Source organism: Hydra vulgaris, chromosome 15 (assembly GCF_038396675.1).
Source record: "Hydra vulgaris chromosome 15, alternate assembly HydraT2T_AEP".
NCBI lineage: Eukaryota > Metazoa > Cnidaria > Hydrozoa > Anthoathecata > Hydridae > Hydra > Hydra vulgaris.
The window spans coordinates 32,606,783-32,623,940 of record NC_088934.1 but is presented as its reverse complement, the minus strand read 5'-3'; the positions used below and the strand labels follow the sequence as shown (position 1 = coordinate 32,623,940).

Genomic DNA, 17,158 nt, shown 5'->3' with positions numbered 1-17,158 from the left:
TATATATATATATATATATATATATATATACTACTGTGATCAAAAAGTAAGGTGAATTTTTTTATAAAATGAAAAATCTTTATTTAATCCCCCCCGGGCCCAATGCACTTTTGCCAACGTTTTTTCCAGTCTTCGAAGCATGCCAAAAAGTCCTCGGTAGGGATAGCCTTCAATGCGCGTGCCGATTCACGTTGGATCTCTTCAATGGACTCAAAACGATTTCCCCGGAGTGGTTTCTTGAGCTATGGGATCAGCCAGAAGTCACACGGTGCTAAGTCGGGCGAATACGGTGGTTGTGGAGCAACATGGGTAGAGTTTTTGGCGAAAAACTCACGAAGAACCAGTGCTGTGTGCGAAGGCGCATTATCGTGGTGCAAAATCCAAGAGTTATTGGCCCATAATTCCGGTCTCTTTTTGCGAATATCTTCACGCAAACGTCGCATAACGCTTAAATAATATTCCTTGTTGACAGTTTGGCCAGTTGGAAGGAATTCGTAGTGCACGACACCACAATAATCAAAGAAAACAGTCAACATGACCTTGATTTTTGAGCGACTTTGACGTGGTTGCTTCGGTCTCGGCTCGCCTTTTTCACGGTATTCACTCGATTGGTCGGTTGTTTCAGGGTCGTATGCGTAGACCCAAGTCTCATCGCCAGTAATAATTTGTTTTTAGACGTCTTGATAGTCAGAAAGCATTGCTTCACACGTTTTAACGCGACGCTCTTTTTCAAAGAAATTGAGAAATTTCGGCACCAAACGTGATTTGAGTCTTCTGAGGCCCAAATGATCCTTTAAAATCGCTTGCACCGACCCAAATGATATTCCAACCATGTCAACAAGGTCTCGAATGGTTAACCGACGATTTGTAAGCAACAATTCTTTGATTTTGTTGATGTGGCGATCATCAATCGAAGTCGATGGTCGTCCGGAGCGTTCCAAGTCATCAACACGTTCTCGGCCTTCTGTGAAGTCTTTGTACCACTTGTAAACATTTTTTTGAGACATAGTCTCTTCACCGAAGGCCTTTTGCAACATTCGATACGTTTCAGCAGCAGAAATATCATTCCACGAACAAAATTTAATAGCACTTCTTTGCTCAACAAAATTAGACATCGTGAAAATCGCCGAATGCACTTTTGGTACTTCAGAAACAAGCGTAAACAAAAAAAAATAATTATGAGTTTGACATGTAATTTGGCACAAATGTTAATGACATTCCTACCAACTTAAAAATAAAAAAGATTGGACGATTCGAATAAGGCGGGAAGTTTAAATTAAAAATTCACCTTACTTTTTGACCACAGTAGGAAAGGCGCCTATGATGGCATACTTAACTTTGAAGCTTCATTATTCAGTATCCTGAAGACCAATAATAAAAGTTTTGATATGGATACATTCCTTGTTACATCTAGAACAATAATTACCTTGGGAGTTTTCATCAGTTTTATTTTTTTTATAAGTTATTCTTATTGTAAAAAAAAGCACAAGTATGCCATCATAGGCAACCACTGCTCCTATGATGGCATAGGGGAGGATGGGGCTAGTTAGGATCGAGGGTAACCTAATAATTTCATTTAACCTCAGATTCTTCCCTCAGAAAAGTCAGAAATTACTCAAAACCATCCTAATTTACCATTCCATGCTACACACCAGCATTGTAAAATTTTGCGCATGCGCATAGGATATATTGCGTTTTACGTATTTTTTTGACCAAAAAAAAATGTTGGAGCATCGCTTCCTTTTAACTTTACTTGAAAATAAGTTTTTCTTATAAAAAAAAAAAGGCTTTCCCAACTCGTCAATATTTCAACACCCCCAACTCGTCAGTATGCCATCATGGGTAAAAGTCATCATTTTCATTAAAACAAGCTGTGTCTGCTTTGTTCAAAAGATAAAATTAAAGTAACTATTCCACTAAATGCACAAACCTTGAATATAAAATGCATGAAAACTTCATTTTTGCACAGTTGATAGTAAAATCACAATCTTAAATATATGAAGGAAATAAAACTACAACAGCACAACCCAAAATCGATTTTTGTTGATTATAAAAACAATATTTGTGCACAAGGGACGTTTTTTCACTACCAATTCTTGTATTAAATATTGTTTTTTTTTAAATTATTTTGTTCGAATTTGCATTTTATTCAGTAATTGACCAATTAAATTACAGAAATATACATTTTTAAAACAAATAATAAATTGAAAATAGTCATACAAAATATATTTAAAAAATCATGTACTTATTAACATACTTCTTAGTTTACAGTAGTACTCAAATTACAGTATTACCTTTTACAATTTTTTATTATTACTAGGCGTGTTACCATTGTAGTTATGTAAATTTAAAATATTTTGTTAAAAAAATAGAAAAAATCTTTTAAACCACACTGCAATAACTTCCCTACTTTGCAACTAGCCCGAATAACAATACAAATATAATGTTAATACCAGTATTTTGTTATCGAAATCTTATAGCTAATTGTATATCAAATTTATGTAAAAAGTTGTAAATTTAAAAAATCTAAAGAAAAAAAATTAAAAACATATCAATTCACCTATCATCAAATCAATTAATGATTTAACGAGTCAACCCAATAACTTGTATTTAAAATCGAGAGAAATTTGAAATGAAACAACAGATAAATTAGGAAACTAAACCATGTATATTATACATGTATATTATACAAAATAAATAAATGTGATTTAAGTTAGAACATTGTTTTGTATCTTATACATTGTATAAGATACACAACAATGTTCTAACTTAAATCACATTTATTTATTTTGTTATAATTAAGTGCCGTAGCGCGGGAAAAAAACAACGAATGGAACCCAAGCTAATTGTTTTTAGACGCAAACTAATCATATGCAGGCCCGCCAAGAGTCTTTGTGACGCGTATTTACTAAAATAGCTATAATATTAAATAAATATTCCAGTTTTTTAATTTTTATCAATAAACACTAATTTTTATTATTTAATTTAATATTATATTGCAACATATTAGGAGCGCAAATAGGACAAGGCGGAGGAGGGGAGGGGAGGGAAAGCACATGCTCCCCCTCCCTACGGCCCTGACGTATGTATGTATATATGTTTGTATGTATGTAAATATGTATTTACGCATATATGTATGTATGTATGTAAATATGCATTTATGTATATATATATGTATATATATATATATATATATATATATATATATATATATATATATATATATATATATATATATATATATATATATATATATATATATAGATTATATATACATTCACATTTTTATATAAACTCTCTATGTAATATATACATATATGTATACAAATATATATATTATATATATATGTATATATATTTATATCTATATATATATATATATATGTATATATATATATATATATATATATATATATATATATATATATATAGATATATATATATATATATATATATATATATATATATATATATATATATATATATATATATATATATATATATATATATATATATATATATATATATATATATATATATATATATATATATAGGGGAAAGGCGCCTATGATGGCATACTTAACTTTAAAGCTTCATTATTCAGTATCCTGAAGACTAAGAACTAAAGTTTTGATGTGGATACATTCTTTGTTACAAGTAGAACAAAAATAGCCCTGGGATTTTTCATCAGTTTTATTTTTTTATTAGTTATTTTTATTAAAAAAAAAATAGCACAAGTATGCCATCACAGGCAACCACTGCTCCTATGATAGCATAGGAGAGGATAAGGCTGGATAGCATCAAGGGTCTCTTGACAATTTCATTTGAACTTAGAGTCTTCCCTCAGATATGCCAGAAATTACGCGTAATCATATTGATAAACCTTTTCGTGCTACACAGCAGTAGTGTAGAATTTCGCGCATGCGCATAAGAGATGTTGCGTTTCATGTGTATTTTAAACTAAAAATTTTTTAGTGAAGTAAAAATACCTATTTACTTCACTAACAAATATGCTGTTTTTATGAAGAAAAAAAAAGGTTTTCTCAACTTGTCAATATTGCAACACACCTAACTCGTCAGTACGCCATCATAGGAAAAAGTCATTATTTTCGTTAAACAAGCCCTGTCTACCTTGTTCAAAAAAAAAAATTTAAATAAATATTCCATTAAATGCACAAAACTTGGAAATAAAATGCATGAAAATTATATTTTTGCAAAGTTAATAATAAAATCACAATCTTAAATATTTAAAGAGATTAAAAATACAATAGCTCATCCTAAAATCAATCTTTGTTGATTATAAAAGCAATATTTGTGCATAAAGGACGTATTTCTACTAAAACTAATGTAAAGGCAGTATAGACATGTTAGTCTAATCACTTTTTTGTCATAACCAATATTTATGAAAAGTTGACTGGTATGCCATCATAGGCGCCTTTCCCCTTTATATATATATATGTATATATATATATATATATATATATATATATATATATATATATATATATATATATATATATATATATATATATATATATATATATATATATATATATATATATATATATATATATATATATATATATATGAAATGAGAACAGAATTTAATCGTACAAAGTAAGTTTTGCATTTTATTTTGTTAAAACTTGATTTTATCTTGATTAATAATGAAAATAACTGAACCAATTTTTTTAAAATTTATTATGGCTATTTCTTATTTATAATTAATCAGTAAAAATATAAGAAAATTTGTTTGTTATACAATTTTTAACTTTTTAGTTACACAGGTATTAATTTGCGTGCTCTAAAATTAATCGTACAAAACTGTTTTATTATTTGTTACGAATGTTTATGGTTTTTTTTATTTATAAAGTATCAATTTTATTATTGAATTTATATTTCTAGAATATTATTTTCAGCAATTAATAACATTTTTGATAAAAAAAGTCCTTAAAAACACTGTTCATCAAACATTATGGCACTTAAAGGTAAATATTTAAATTCTACTCAAAAGAAACTTGTTATAGGCTTGGATAAACAAGGAAATATTTATAGAAAAGCTGAAGAACTTATAAGTATTCTATTTACAATAGTTAGAGCCATTTTAAATAAATACATACAATATGAAACGTTTGAAGTTCGTATTGGGCGAGGACAAAATCTGAAGACAACCTCACGAGATGATAGAGAAATTTTAAGAATGGTTTAAAAAAATCGGTTTGAAAGTGCAAAAAATATAGCAAATCATCTGAAAAACTTAACAGAAAACACAGTTTCACTTATATCAATTAGAAATTGCATTCATGAAGCAGGATTTAGTGGATGTATAGCTTGGAAAAAACCATTTTTAACAAAAAGAGAATAATGAATTTTGCAAAAAAGCATTATTTAATTAATTTAATAGTATTTTGTAATAGTAATTTAAAGTATTTTGGTCTGATAAATCCAAGTTTAATTTAAAAAATCTGATGATACACAGAGAGTTTGGCGAAAGAGGGATGAAATATTTAATTTTAGTTGCACGTGAAGAACAGTTAAACAATGTGGTGAAAGTGTAATGTTATGGGGTTGTATGGCATGGAATGGTGTTGATAAGCTAGAATTCATAGATGAAACTATAAATGCTGAGTTGTATACCAACATATAAAAACAAAATTTAAAATCTTCTGCTAAAAAACTTTAATTGGGAAACAGTTTTATGTTTCAACAAGACAATGATCCAAAATATACTGTTAAAAAAACCAAAACCTTTTTTAATGAAAACAGCAAAACATATTTTAAAATGGCTTTCACAGAACCCAGATTTGAATCTAATAGAGCATTTATGGTTTTTATAAGATAAAAATATAAGTAATAGAGAATTTACGAAAAAAGAAGATTTGAAGAAAGCTGTTGTTAAATCATGGTCTAACATTGACAATAATCAAACCAAATGTATTGTTGAATTAATGCCGAAACGCTTATTAGAGGTAATATAAGCAAAAGGAGGACCAATTAAATAATAAAGTATTTTGATAAAATACAAAAACTTGAAACTGTTTCTCAGTTATTTTAATAAACTAGTATTTTTTCTTAGCTTTAACCTATAAAGTTTTTTTTGTACAATTAGTTTATGCGCAAGTGTTTTTATTCCCTTCTTTTTGTTTCAAATTCTTAACCAGGTAATTCTAAAGCATAAAGATAAATCTTTTAAAGGTTTTTTACCAAATAAATAATTAGAGAGAAAAAAAGTTCTTTATAATTACTGTATGATACAGTATTTTATTCAAAGATGCTAATTTTTTGAAAAATTACTTTGTACGATTAAGTTCTGTTCTCACTGCATATATATATATATATATATATATATATATATATATATATATATATATATATATATATACATATATATACATATATATATATATATATATATATATATATATATGTTTATATATATATATATATATATATATATATATATATATATATATATATATATATATATATATATATACACACACACAAATATCACACATATACATACATATGTACACACAATCACATACATACATATATCATATATACATACACACTTTTTAAAATAATCTCTCATATATTATGTATGAGATATGTATGTATGTGTGTGTGTGTTTTTATGAATGTATTCATGTAAATATAATATTAATCGTATATATTAGGTACACACATAAAAATTTGAAACTATTTTTATATAAGACTATTATATATCATTGGAAAGAGCTTTAAATTAGTACTAAAATGGCGAAAATTTCATAAAAAAAAAACGATTGTATAAAAAGTTATGCAACTTTTAGTATCAAAATTTAACTACAAGGATTACTTAAGGTGGTTCACCTATAAAAAAAAGGCACAAAATTCAAAAAAAAATCATTTTTTTTATGTTGGTTGATTTTTGTACAAAATTTATTCGGCTTTCTTATTGTGAAAAAAAAGTTTAAAATATAATTTAGTTTTTTTGTTATTAAACAAAATTTTGTACTATGTATTTTAAAAACGCATAGCAACGCACATAGCAATATACTGGCAACCAAAAAATTATTTATATCATCCTATCCTTAACTCATTTAAATTATATTTTTTGAAATTATTTTTTGAATGTTATGTACTTTGCTTTATTTATTATGCAAATTATGAACACTTTTAGTCATGCTTTTAAGTAACAAAAGGACATTTTTTAAGATTAAAAATAAGGCTTTCAGCATAGTTTATAGACTTTACTGGTTTGGAAACTCCGTAAAATCTATTGTTTAACCTTTTGACACAAAAATAGAGCGTAAATGAAGCGTGACAGTGCACACAAACTTTTTACGGCGTTTATTGCTAAGTGATATTGCAAACAGATTATTCCTTTATTTCACAGATTATCTGTAGTGATTATTTATAAGTGATTTTTTTTGTACATCATTGAACAGTGTTGACCGAACAATGATTAAAATTCACCGTTATATGTGTGGAGATATGAATACTCCTGTTATTTTTAAAACAATAAATTTGTATGCCAAATATAGATACATATACTTTGTAGCAGACCCACCACACCTGATGAAAACTGCTCGAAATTGCTTATTAAACTCTGGCGCAGGAAAATGTACACGCTACTTGTGGAACAATGGAAAATACTTTCTGTGGCAGCACATTACTCAATTGTATTATGAAGATTTAGACGATGGTTTAAAACTTATGCCTAAGTTAACTAATGAGCACATACACATAAACTTTTACTCTGCTATGACTGTAAAACTAGCTACCCAAATTTTAAGTCAAACCGTAGCATCTGTTTTGAAAACCTTTGGAACTGAGGAACATAAAGAGACAGCTAGTTTTTGTGAAAAAATGGACATGTTTTTTGATTGTGTTAACAGTAGATCTCTTGAAGAACATAAAATTAATATAAAACCTTTCCTTCAAAAATACACAGACCAAAATGATTTACGATTTAATTTCCTTTTAAATGATTTTTTGGATTATTTTAAAGACTGGAAAAGATCTATAGATGAAAGAGTGGACAATACTTCTAGTTGTCAATACTCTTATGAGGCTAAGGATAAAATGTTCATTTCACATCAGACTCATGAAGGCCTAATAATGACATGTAACTCAATTGTAGAAGTTACAAGGTTTCTGTTAGCAGAGGGTATGTCTTATGTACTTACTAATAGATTTTGTCAAGATCCATTAGAGAAATATTTCAGTGCTCAAAGACAAATAGGGCGACATTCAGATAACCCTGATGCTAAACAGTTTGGATACAATTCTAATGCAACACGCATCCAAAGAAGTGTTTCGCTTAACACTGGAAATACTAGAGGCTCTTATATAAAAAAAAAGTCTTGGATAAATGTGTCTGAAGATCTTATACCAAAAAGAAAGAGAAAAAAAACATGATTTACAAACTACTTACATTATAACAACTATTTCTATTCAAAACTTTTATAAAACTACATATATATATATATATTATTTGTCTTTCAGTTTATGTGATTGTTTCATATTAGTACGTAATCCTTTTTTAGATAGTTCTCCTGTTTTTTTTTTTGCTTTGTGTTTATTAACAATGTCTTTGACAAATGAATGACTTCGAACTCTAAAATATAATCTCAGTATTGAACACAAAGTAGATTTTTGTATATCTTTTTGAATTTTTAAATCACAGCTTTCAAGAATAACCCTGTAATATTCATCTATATCTTGATCATTTAATGTTTTTTCTGTCAAGAAATCTGTCTATGCTTTTAGTTAATTCTGACTGTTCTGTATATAAACAAAATGCTTTTTCCGCTATAACTAATATTTGCTCAAACTCAATTGTTATACCAGTGAGTCCTCCACGGCTAAGAGCATTGATAAGTTTTTGGTCTGGAATATTTTTTGTTTCAGATTGGCAGCTTTTTAATATTGATATTGCTTGTTGCATAGCAGTGTCATTATTTGTTCGAAAACTTTGGATTTTTTTTTTTAATTTGTGGATGCAGTAACCTCCTAGATATTGCAAGCCATACTTTTCCCTTTCACATATTGTTTGTCTACTTGATATCTTTTTATCACTGACACTAGATATATTAGCCCTATAATAAGATGCTATGCTGTCAGCAAGTTTGCCTAATAATAATGTAGCAGTATCTTCATATTCAGCATCACAATTAAAAATTTGCCTACTGTTGATTACTATTCTGCCAAAATAATCTGCATAAAACTCATTCAAACTTTTTAGAGAAATTTTACTACAAGTTTCAATTATTCTATCAAACTGAATCTCATCTTTTATCTGGTCAACCTGAAATTTTTAAACAATTTCAATTATTTTGTCACCATAAATTGAGCTTTCTATAATCTTGCAAGACACTTTTTTTAGTAGTGAGAACAAAATCTCAGTGTTAAAAACTGGATTATTAACAGGTTCATCAACGATAATATTGTTGGGGTGCTTTTTAGAGATATGCAATTTCAGCCCTCCTTTACTTCTAAAAACTTTAACGCATACATTACATGGGAAGGATCCAGGGCTAAGCTAAAAATAGTTTTAAGTAAGATATATGTTTAAAAAACAAAATATAATCAGTCACTCAATCGCTTATCTTTCGCTTAATTTGATCACTAATAAAAAAACCTAAAAACAAATGTTTGTTTATGCTACGTAAATAATTTACATAAAGAAACATTTTTCACTTTTTTATCTTACTAGGAAAAAGTACTAACATCTTCGACAATAGCTTCAGTATAATTTTGAAGTTCAATATCTTTTTCAAAACTTTCCAATAGCATTATAAGGTCATTATTACAAAAATAGTCATCGTCTTCTCTCTCTGAAGCCATAGTAAATTTTTGTGCTGTGCACCGTCAATGTCACGTGATCACAGCGTTCACCTTAATGAGTTTTTTTTTACGCAAAACACCGAGTTTCCAAACCAGTTAAGTCTATAAACTATGCTTTCAGCTGTTCTTTGAGTTTCATCTCAGCTTAATATATATTTGTTATACCATAGTCATAAGAAATAGATAGTCTGGTCACTCGGGCCGTATTATGTGATTTTTCTAATATTCGTTAAAAACACTTGAAAACTGTCGAACGGCCAGGAACAGAGTGCACAAAGTATGGAAACGGAAAAAGAGTTCGATAGTGAATTTGATATTGAAACATTATTTTTTTCTTTGGAAAATGATTTTCTTTTTGCAGACAAAAATTTTAATAAAGATTTAGACGCCTTGGTGTTAGAGTTGTCTAGTGAACCTGTTGAAAGCACATTTTCTTGCACAATTTGCTCTAAGAAGTGCATATCTCAAAGAGGCCTTACAAGGCATACAAATACAAGGCAAAAAACATTAAAGTATTCCTTTGGATTTAACATTACAAAATTCTCAACCACCTATTCTTCTCAGAGAATTTAAAAGTCTGCTTGATAAAAGCATTACTACCTTGATTGAAGACGAATGCTATCCTGATTTGTATAGAAATGAGTTAAGAATTAATCATGCAATGCTATTAGAAAATTCACAACAAACCCTATCTCTATTAGAGGCAACAATAGCTAGTTTTAAAGATAATGGCGATTCAGAAAAGTTTTATCCTCAATTTTACAAAGATATTAATTGTGATAGAGGAATTTTCATTAACAGTCTGACTAAAAAAACAACTAGACTTCTTGGCTATGAACTTTGCAATCATGTTTTAGCATTTCTTACAAACTCATTTTGCAATAATTCGTTTGTAAATTCAAATGATTTATCGTCAGATGAACTTTCAGATAGAGATAAAGAAATTATCTTGTATCTAAGTGGTTATGTATTCGGTACATTTTATTGCAGAATTCGCAGTTCGCGGTTATGGCAAAAAAAAAAATTGATTCAGAACTGATTGTAACCGAAATTTTAAAAAACAGTGTTGTTATGGCAAGCATATCTGAACTTCGTAGTCTTTGCACAAATCAAGTATCCAAAGAACTGTCTTTAAACTTATTTTATCATCTGGTTACACTTTATGTTAGAGTGAGATCTTTTTCATATGCAAAAGAAAAACTAAGTACCCACAAACTTAAAGAGAATCAAACAAAGTCAAAATCACTCCGTTCAAAAATGAAAAAAACATCAATTGGATTTGAATAAATAGTTTAATGTAATATCACATTCAAAAACGGCTATTTTCATAGCCACAAACTTCATAAAAACATACTTGGCATAGTAATTTATTTGTCATTAAAAATATTAATTTGAGAAAATGTTTTGATTTGTTTGTGTCAATAAGTCATAGGTAATGCCCATAAGAATTTAAATCCAAAGGACCCTGATCAAAATGTAAAACAAAATTAAAATATACACACAATAGTTTTAAATTTATAATAAACAAAAATTTTCAGGTTAACTTTCTGCTCAGATTGATTTGTAGTGAAAGAGAGTGTTGTTTCATTAAGGTCAGAACTGGGTATTTCTATTGTGACACTACCACTAGGAAGATTGCCATCCAAGTTTAAGGAGCTCCTACCTCAGTCAGGTCACCCTACTATAAATTGTATGTATTATATATATATATATATATATATATATATATATATATATATATATATATATATATATATATATATATATGTAAATTATGTTAGTGTATTTTACAAATAGAGTGCTCAATGTTCTTAAAGAACAGAGCAGTAATAAATTAGTAAAAAGTAAGATAAATTAGAAAAAGTTAGATAAGTCTTTTTATATATTTTATAAATATATATATATATATATATATATATATATATATATATATATATATCTATATACAATGTTACCATACTCAAACTCGTGAAAATGAAAAACTTTAAATGAAATTATGGCTAAAAATATCAAAACCAGAAAACAAACATTCAAAAATTTAGAATTTATACGGAAAAATATTTTATCTATAAAAAAAAATTCTAGTCCTCTCTTGTATTAGCGATATATATATATATGCTGTTCCTTACTGTTTTAATTAAATGAGCGGTGCTATATATATATAAATGAATATATATATATCTATATCTATATCTGTATATATATATATATATATATATATATATATATATATATATATATATATATATATATATATATATATATATATATCTATATATATATATATATATATATATATATATATATATATATATATATATATATATATATATATATATATATATATATATATATATATATATATATATATATATATATATATATATATATATATATATATATAGATATAGATATAGATATATATATATATATATATATTTATATATATATATATATATATATATATATATATATATATATATATATATATATATATATATATAGATATAGATATAGATATATATATATCATTGATATTTAAGTTCTAAATATAATTTCAATTTCCAATTTTACTTAGTTCTTGAAGCATTGATATAATTTCTAATTTTAATTTTACTTCTTTTGAATCAGTTCTGATTAAATCAATTTCAGTTCAGTTCTTATGATTTCAATCATTTTAATTCTTATTTCAGTTTTTAAATCAGTTCATATTTTACTTCTATCAAATTTCACAGCAATTAGTAGTCCTAACGACACATTTTTTTGAAAAAGTTAAAGTGCAATCTTGAAGTTTATGAATTTGGGTAACTTGCACTTGTTGCATTCATTAAAAAAAAAAATCTTATGGCTCCTTCCGGGGCCTTAAAAAAAAAAAAAAAATTACCCCACCCCGGGGTAAGTCGGCGCAAACTATAATAAAGATTACAAACGTATTAGTGAGTAAAAATTTATAAAAATTTTTTAATATTTCTATGAGCTAGAAGCAGTTAGTAGTTCGAATATGAAGCCAAAACAACACCCCACCTTTGTTCCTGGTAACAAAATCCCATAAAAAAATTTTTTTGTAAAAAATAAATTAAAAATTTTTTTTTTTAGTAAAAATAAATTTTTTCAATATTGTTACAAATAATAATTTAAAAAAAAAATTGATTTTATAAAGATATTTTTGTTTTTCAGCTTCCCCTGTGAAAATTTTGCCAATAAACCCCAAAAGCTTTTCAATAAACTGCCTAAAGATCCTGAAAAACGACAACTACTAAAAAAACCTGACTGATAGTAGTAAATCAGTTGTGACTGGAATATTTATAGTAGTTTTATTCATAGGACCCAAGATGAAATGATCAATTAGGAAAGTTCTCTAAGATTTCTGATACTTTTTGATAAAAGACTCTGCACATAAACGCAATTCGTCAACTTACCCCTGCTGACAACTAGCCCCGGTCTCCCCTATCATTATTTCAAGAAATAATGTAATACATAAGTTTCAAGAAAGAAGTTTAAAAAATTTTTTAACTTAGTAATAAACATCTAAATAACCATACAAATAGTCATAAAATATTCAATGATTCAATTGAGTTATAATAAGATTTTTTTTTTGAAGTTGAAAGAAAATATCTGGTTGAATTATAATTACAAGTTTTTGTTCAGTTTCATAAAAACTCTTATCTCTAATGATTTTTTCATTCGATTGCGGCGACCAACAGTTAAAATTCCACAAAGTGAAAAAATCCTTTCTACAAACGCCTGTGATGCTGGGGCGGACAGTAAATCTTCAGCCAAAATTGCAATCTTGCTATACTTGCTTTTGTTTTGTTTCCAAAAGAGCAGGCCGTTACTTGGCAGCGCTTCATCACCGCTTATGTCAACCAAATACCTTGACAGCTGACTTGCAACAGTGATATTGTCTTGGTTATAAATCTTACCTTCTTTTGTAAAGATTTTATTTGACAAGAACTTAAAGCGCTTTATGGCAGCAAATTTACATTCAGATCCATTTGACTCAGCAGCAGCTTGTAATTCTTATTCTACTCCACAAGCTTTTATTATATACATCTTTGCTGCATGGAGCAAGGTGTCCATTTCCGGTGTGAGTATAAAGACAGCAACGGTTGGATCTTACAAACATGCAGCAGACGGAAGAGGATTAAACGTATCTGAGTCCGGCCGCAGAATTGATTGAAACCGTTGACGTAGATCTCCAAGAAGATTCGCTGTCAAAGACTTGTTGGTAGGATATTCTTTTAAATGGCATTCCAAATTGAGTATAGATGGTAGAACCTGTGAAAGAGACTGGTCATCGGTCTGAAGTATATCTGTTTGTACTGCAAATGGTTTCAAAAGTGAAGAAATGTTTTGAAGACGAACCCATTCACTTGCTTTGAATGTGTCGATTCCTAAATTTAAGTAAACTATCTGTAATTAAAGTTTACTAATAACAATTGTAATAACTAATAATTGTCATTGATATACGTCTCTTTTTTCCATGCTGTTGTGATGTGATTTAAAACGCAGGGTAAAGTCTTTCCGTGTTATTAGTAAACCTAATTTAAAGACTATAAGCCCTGTCTTGTTTTTTAATGATAATGACTAATGAACTTACAATTTATTAACATTTTCGTTTTTTTAGTTTAAATAAGGTAAGACATAATTTTGTAGATTTAATAAAATTCCGAAAACAATTTATATACACTAATAACATAAATAATAAAATAATATGTACCAATTTCTGTAAGAACTTCATTCACCGATGTCTTTATTTTCAACAGCCGGTCAATCATCTGATATGTACTGTTCCATCTTGAGGTGCAGTCAGTTATCACAGACTTCCCACACTTGTCAATAATTTTCTCAATTGCCACACTCGATTTCCTAATTCTTGATACAACTTGTCTCGTTTCTAAGATGGTTGCACTATAATGTTCATAAACTGGTTTTATGAGAAGCTGGAGTGTGTGAGCCATACAGGGCATTCGACAATGTGGAATATGATCTGGTAGGAATAAATCAGTTTGTTCTGACTGAGACTGGATCTCTTCCTCATCAGTTTCATGTTCAGACTCGTCAGATTCAAACTCATAAGATTCAGATTCGTCAGATTTCTTAGCTGCATGCACTTCCTGTAAGAGCCTGATGGCTTTAACCATATTAGACCCGTTGTCTGAAACAATCAACATAACTTGATTTTCTCTAATACCCCACTGGTCAAGACATTTCTTTAAACATTCGGCAAGCGTCTCACCCGTGTGCGGATGTTGGAGTTCCATCAAATTTAGGAAAGCATGTCGTGTTTTATCAATGGTGGTGTCATAGAAACAAGCAGATACTCCAAGGAACGATGCTGTGAGACCCTTCTTCGTCCAACCATCAAGACAAATTGTTACTTTGCGTGTATGATTTATCAAGTCTTTCAGTTGTGCAGATTGTCGAAGAAAACGCTCGTTTATCCGTTTGTTCAGTGTTGCAGACCCTGCAATATAAAATTTAAATCAGTTAAAATTTAATGCACATCAGTTTGTGTAGTTAGTTACTATAGTGTTACACTAATGATACGATAATTACAGGTAAACATTTAAAAAATGTTTAGCATTGAATGAATCTAAAACAATAATTTAAAAATTTAGTTGTGTTGATTATTACCTGGCAATTTAAATTTTGGGTCAAGCGTTTTTATCATCTTTCGAAACGACGGCTGATCTAGCAATACCATTGGATAGCTGGTATTAACAATCATTTCAATCACGCTATCCTGACGCACTTGATATTCACTTGATTCCGTTGGCCACGCGGTGATTCGGTGTTCAAAGCTCTCTCTTATTGTCTGGGTTTTTGTCTTTTCACTATTTTGGGAAGATGTAGAATTGATTTCATCAATTTTACGTTTCAAAAACATTTTTTCTGCATTTCGTTTTTTCTTTTCATCCGTGTAACATTTGTGTGTCTCTTTATGTATTCTCTGAATGTGCGCTACTAAGTTACTGGAATATTTTCCGGCAAGAAATGCGCCACACGCGCCCTCATTATTTATGTCCTGTACTAGACACTTGGATTTGTCAGTTTTTTGATCGTAAACGAAGAATTTCCATACAGGACTGACACGCTTCCTACCAGCCAACAACCTTGATAAACTCATTATTCTGTTATTGATTGATTTGCAACTCTTAAGAATCTATAGATTTTTATTTTATTTTACAACAAAAGATTGGACGCATTGAATTTATACTTAACGTAATGACAAGCACGTGACCAGTTTTGCGGTCCATTAATACATTCTATAATCATTTCAAATATCATCGTTATGGTCAAACATGTGCGCCAATTTCAAACCAAGTATGTAAAATTTGTAAACTAATTGTCAAAAAAAAACTAATTATTGTATCAAAACTTTTTTAATATTCAATAATTTTCGTTCGTTAATAATTATTAATTCTATTCCTATTTTCGTTTTTTGATGCTTATATTCAATTCTATTTCAGTTTTCGTTCTTCAGATATATCCTAATTTTAAGTTTTTATTCACATTAACGAAGTCAATTATTTTTACTTCAAATTTTACTTCACGTTAATGAAAATATCACTGTCATATTGTCATTTACACCATGTGTTTTCAGACCGTGGGCAAAATGAATGTCTAAAGTTTTGATCCGGAAACTGCGTTCAGTGAAAAAGAATAGCAAAAACTGCTTTCTTCATACCATAGACATCACTTAAATTTTTTCTTATGGCAAGACCATAATAATTTTGCATACTGTTTGTAGCAGACTCTGTCCATTTATTTCTACCATGAATTGGGGTTTTCGTACTTTTATATGACTATACAATACTGTGCAATCGTGATCCCATTCACTTTTGAGCATGTCCTACACATTCAAGTTTTTTTGGTGTTATATTGTAAGACTTGTATGGCTGAGAATCAATAACTTCTTTATAAGAACTTGAATCGCCATCTCCAAGATATCTATCATAAATGATGTTATAATTTTCAATGGAACGACTGAAAACGTTTATCGCACCAGCACTTTCCATAGAACGAGAAGATTTTAAATGATTGATTGAACAACTATGAGATAGTTTCTAAGTTTTATATTTCAAAGAACCTTTACGACTCTCCCACATTTTACATCCCCAACAAAACTTAGAAAGTACTTCTACATCAACACATCTGTTTTCAATGATTCCAGACACGTAACCATTTAATAAAACATATCCTCTTTTTTGCCAAGCACCATCAATTTTAATACACCTTCTTATTGGTTCATTATTAAAGTCTATTTCCTTACAAACTGCATTTTTCATGGATACAATGGCTACATTTTTATATTCATTTG

At 28.5% G+C, this 17,158-nt stretch overlaps 2 protein-coding genes across 2 annotated transcripts; both read right to left on the bottom strand.

Annotated features, from left to right (window-relative positions):
- Positions 1–671: 671 nt before the first annotated feature.
- On the bottom strand, positions 672–1,115 carry LOC136091894 (protein GVQW3-like). Its single transcript, XM_065819608.1, has one exon. The coding sequence runs from the start codon at positions 1,113–1,115 to the stop codon at positions 672–674; it is 444 nt and encodes a 147-aa protein (XP_065675680.1).
- Positions 1,116–13,950: 12,835 nt separating this feature from the next.
- Positions 13,951–15,964, bottom strand: LOC136091893 (E3 SUMO-protein ligase ZBED1-like). The gene is made up of 3 exons (XM_065819607.1): positions 15,472–15,964; positions 14,555–15,301; positions 13,951–14,228 (listed from the first exon to the last, which is right to left on the bottom strand). Exons 1-3 carry the CDS (start codon positions 15,962–15,964, stop codon positions 13,951–13,953), a joined length of 1,518 nt encoding a protein of 505 aa, XP_065675679.1.
- Positions 15,965–17,158: the final 1,194 nt, after the last annotated feature.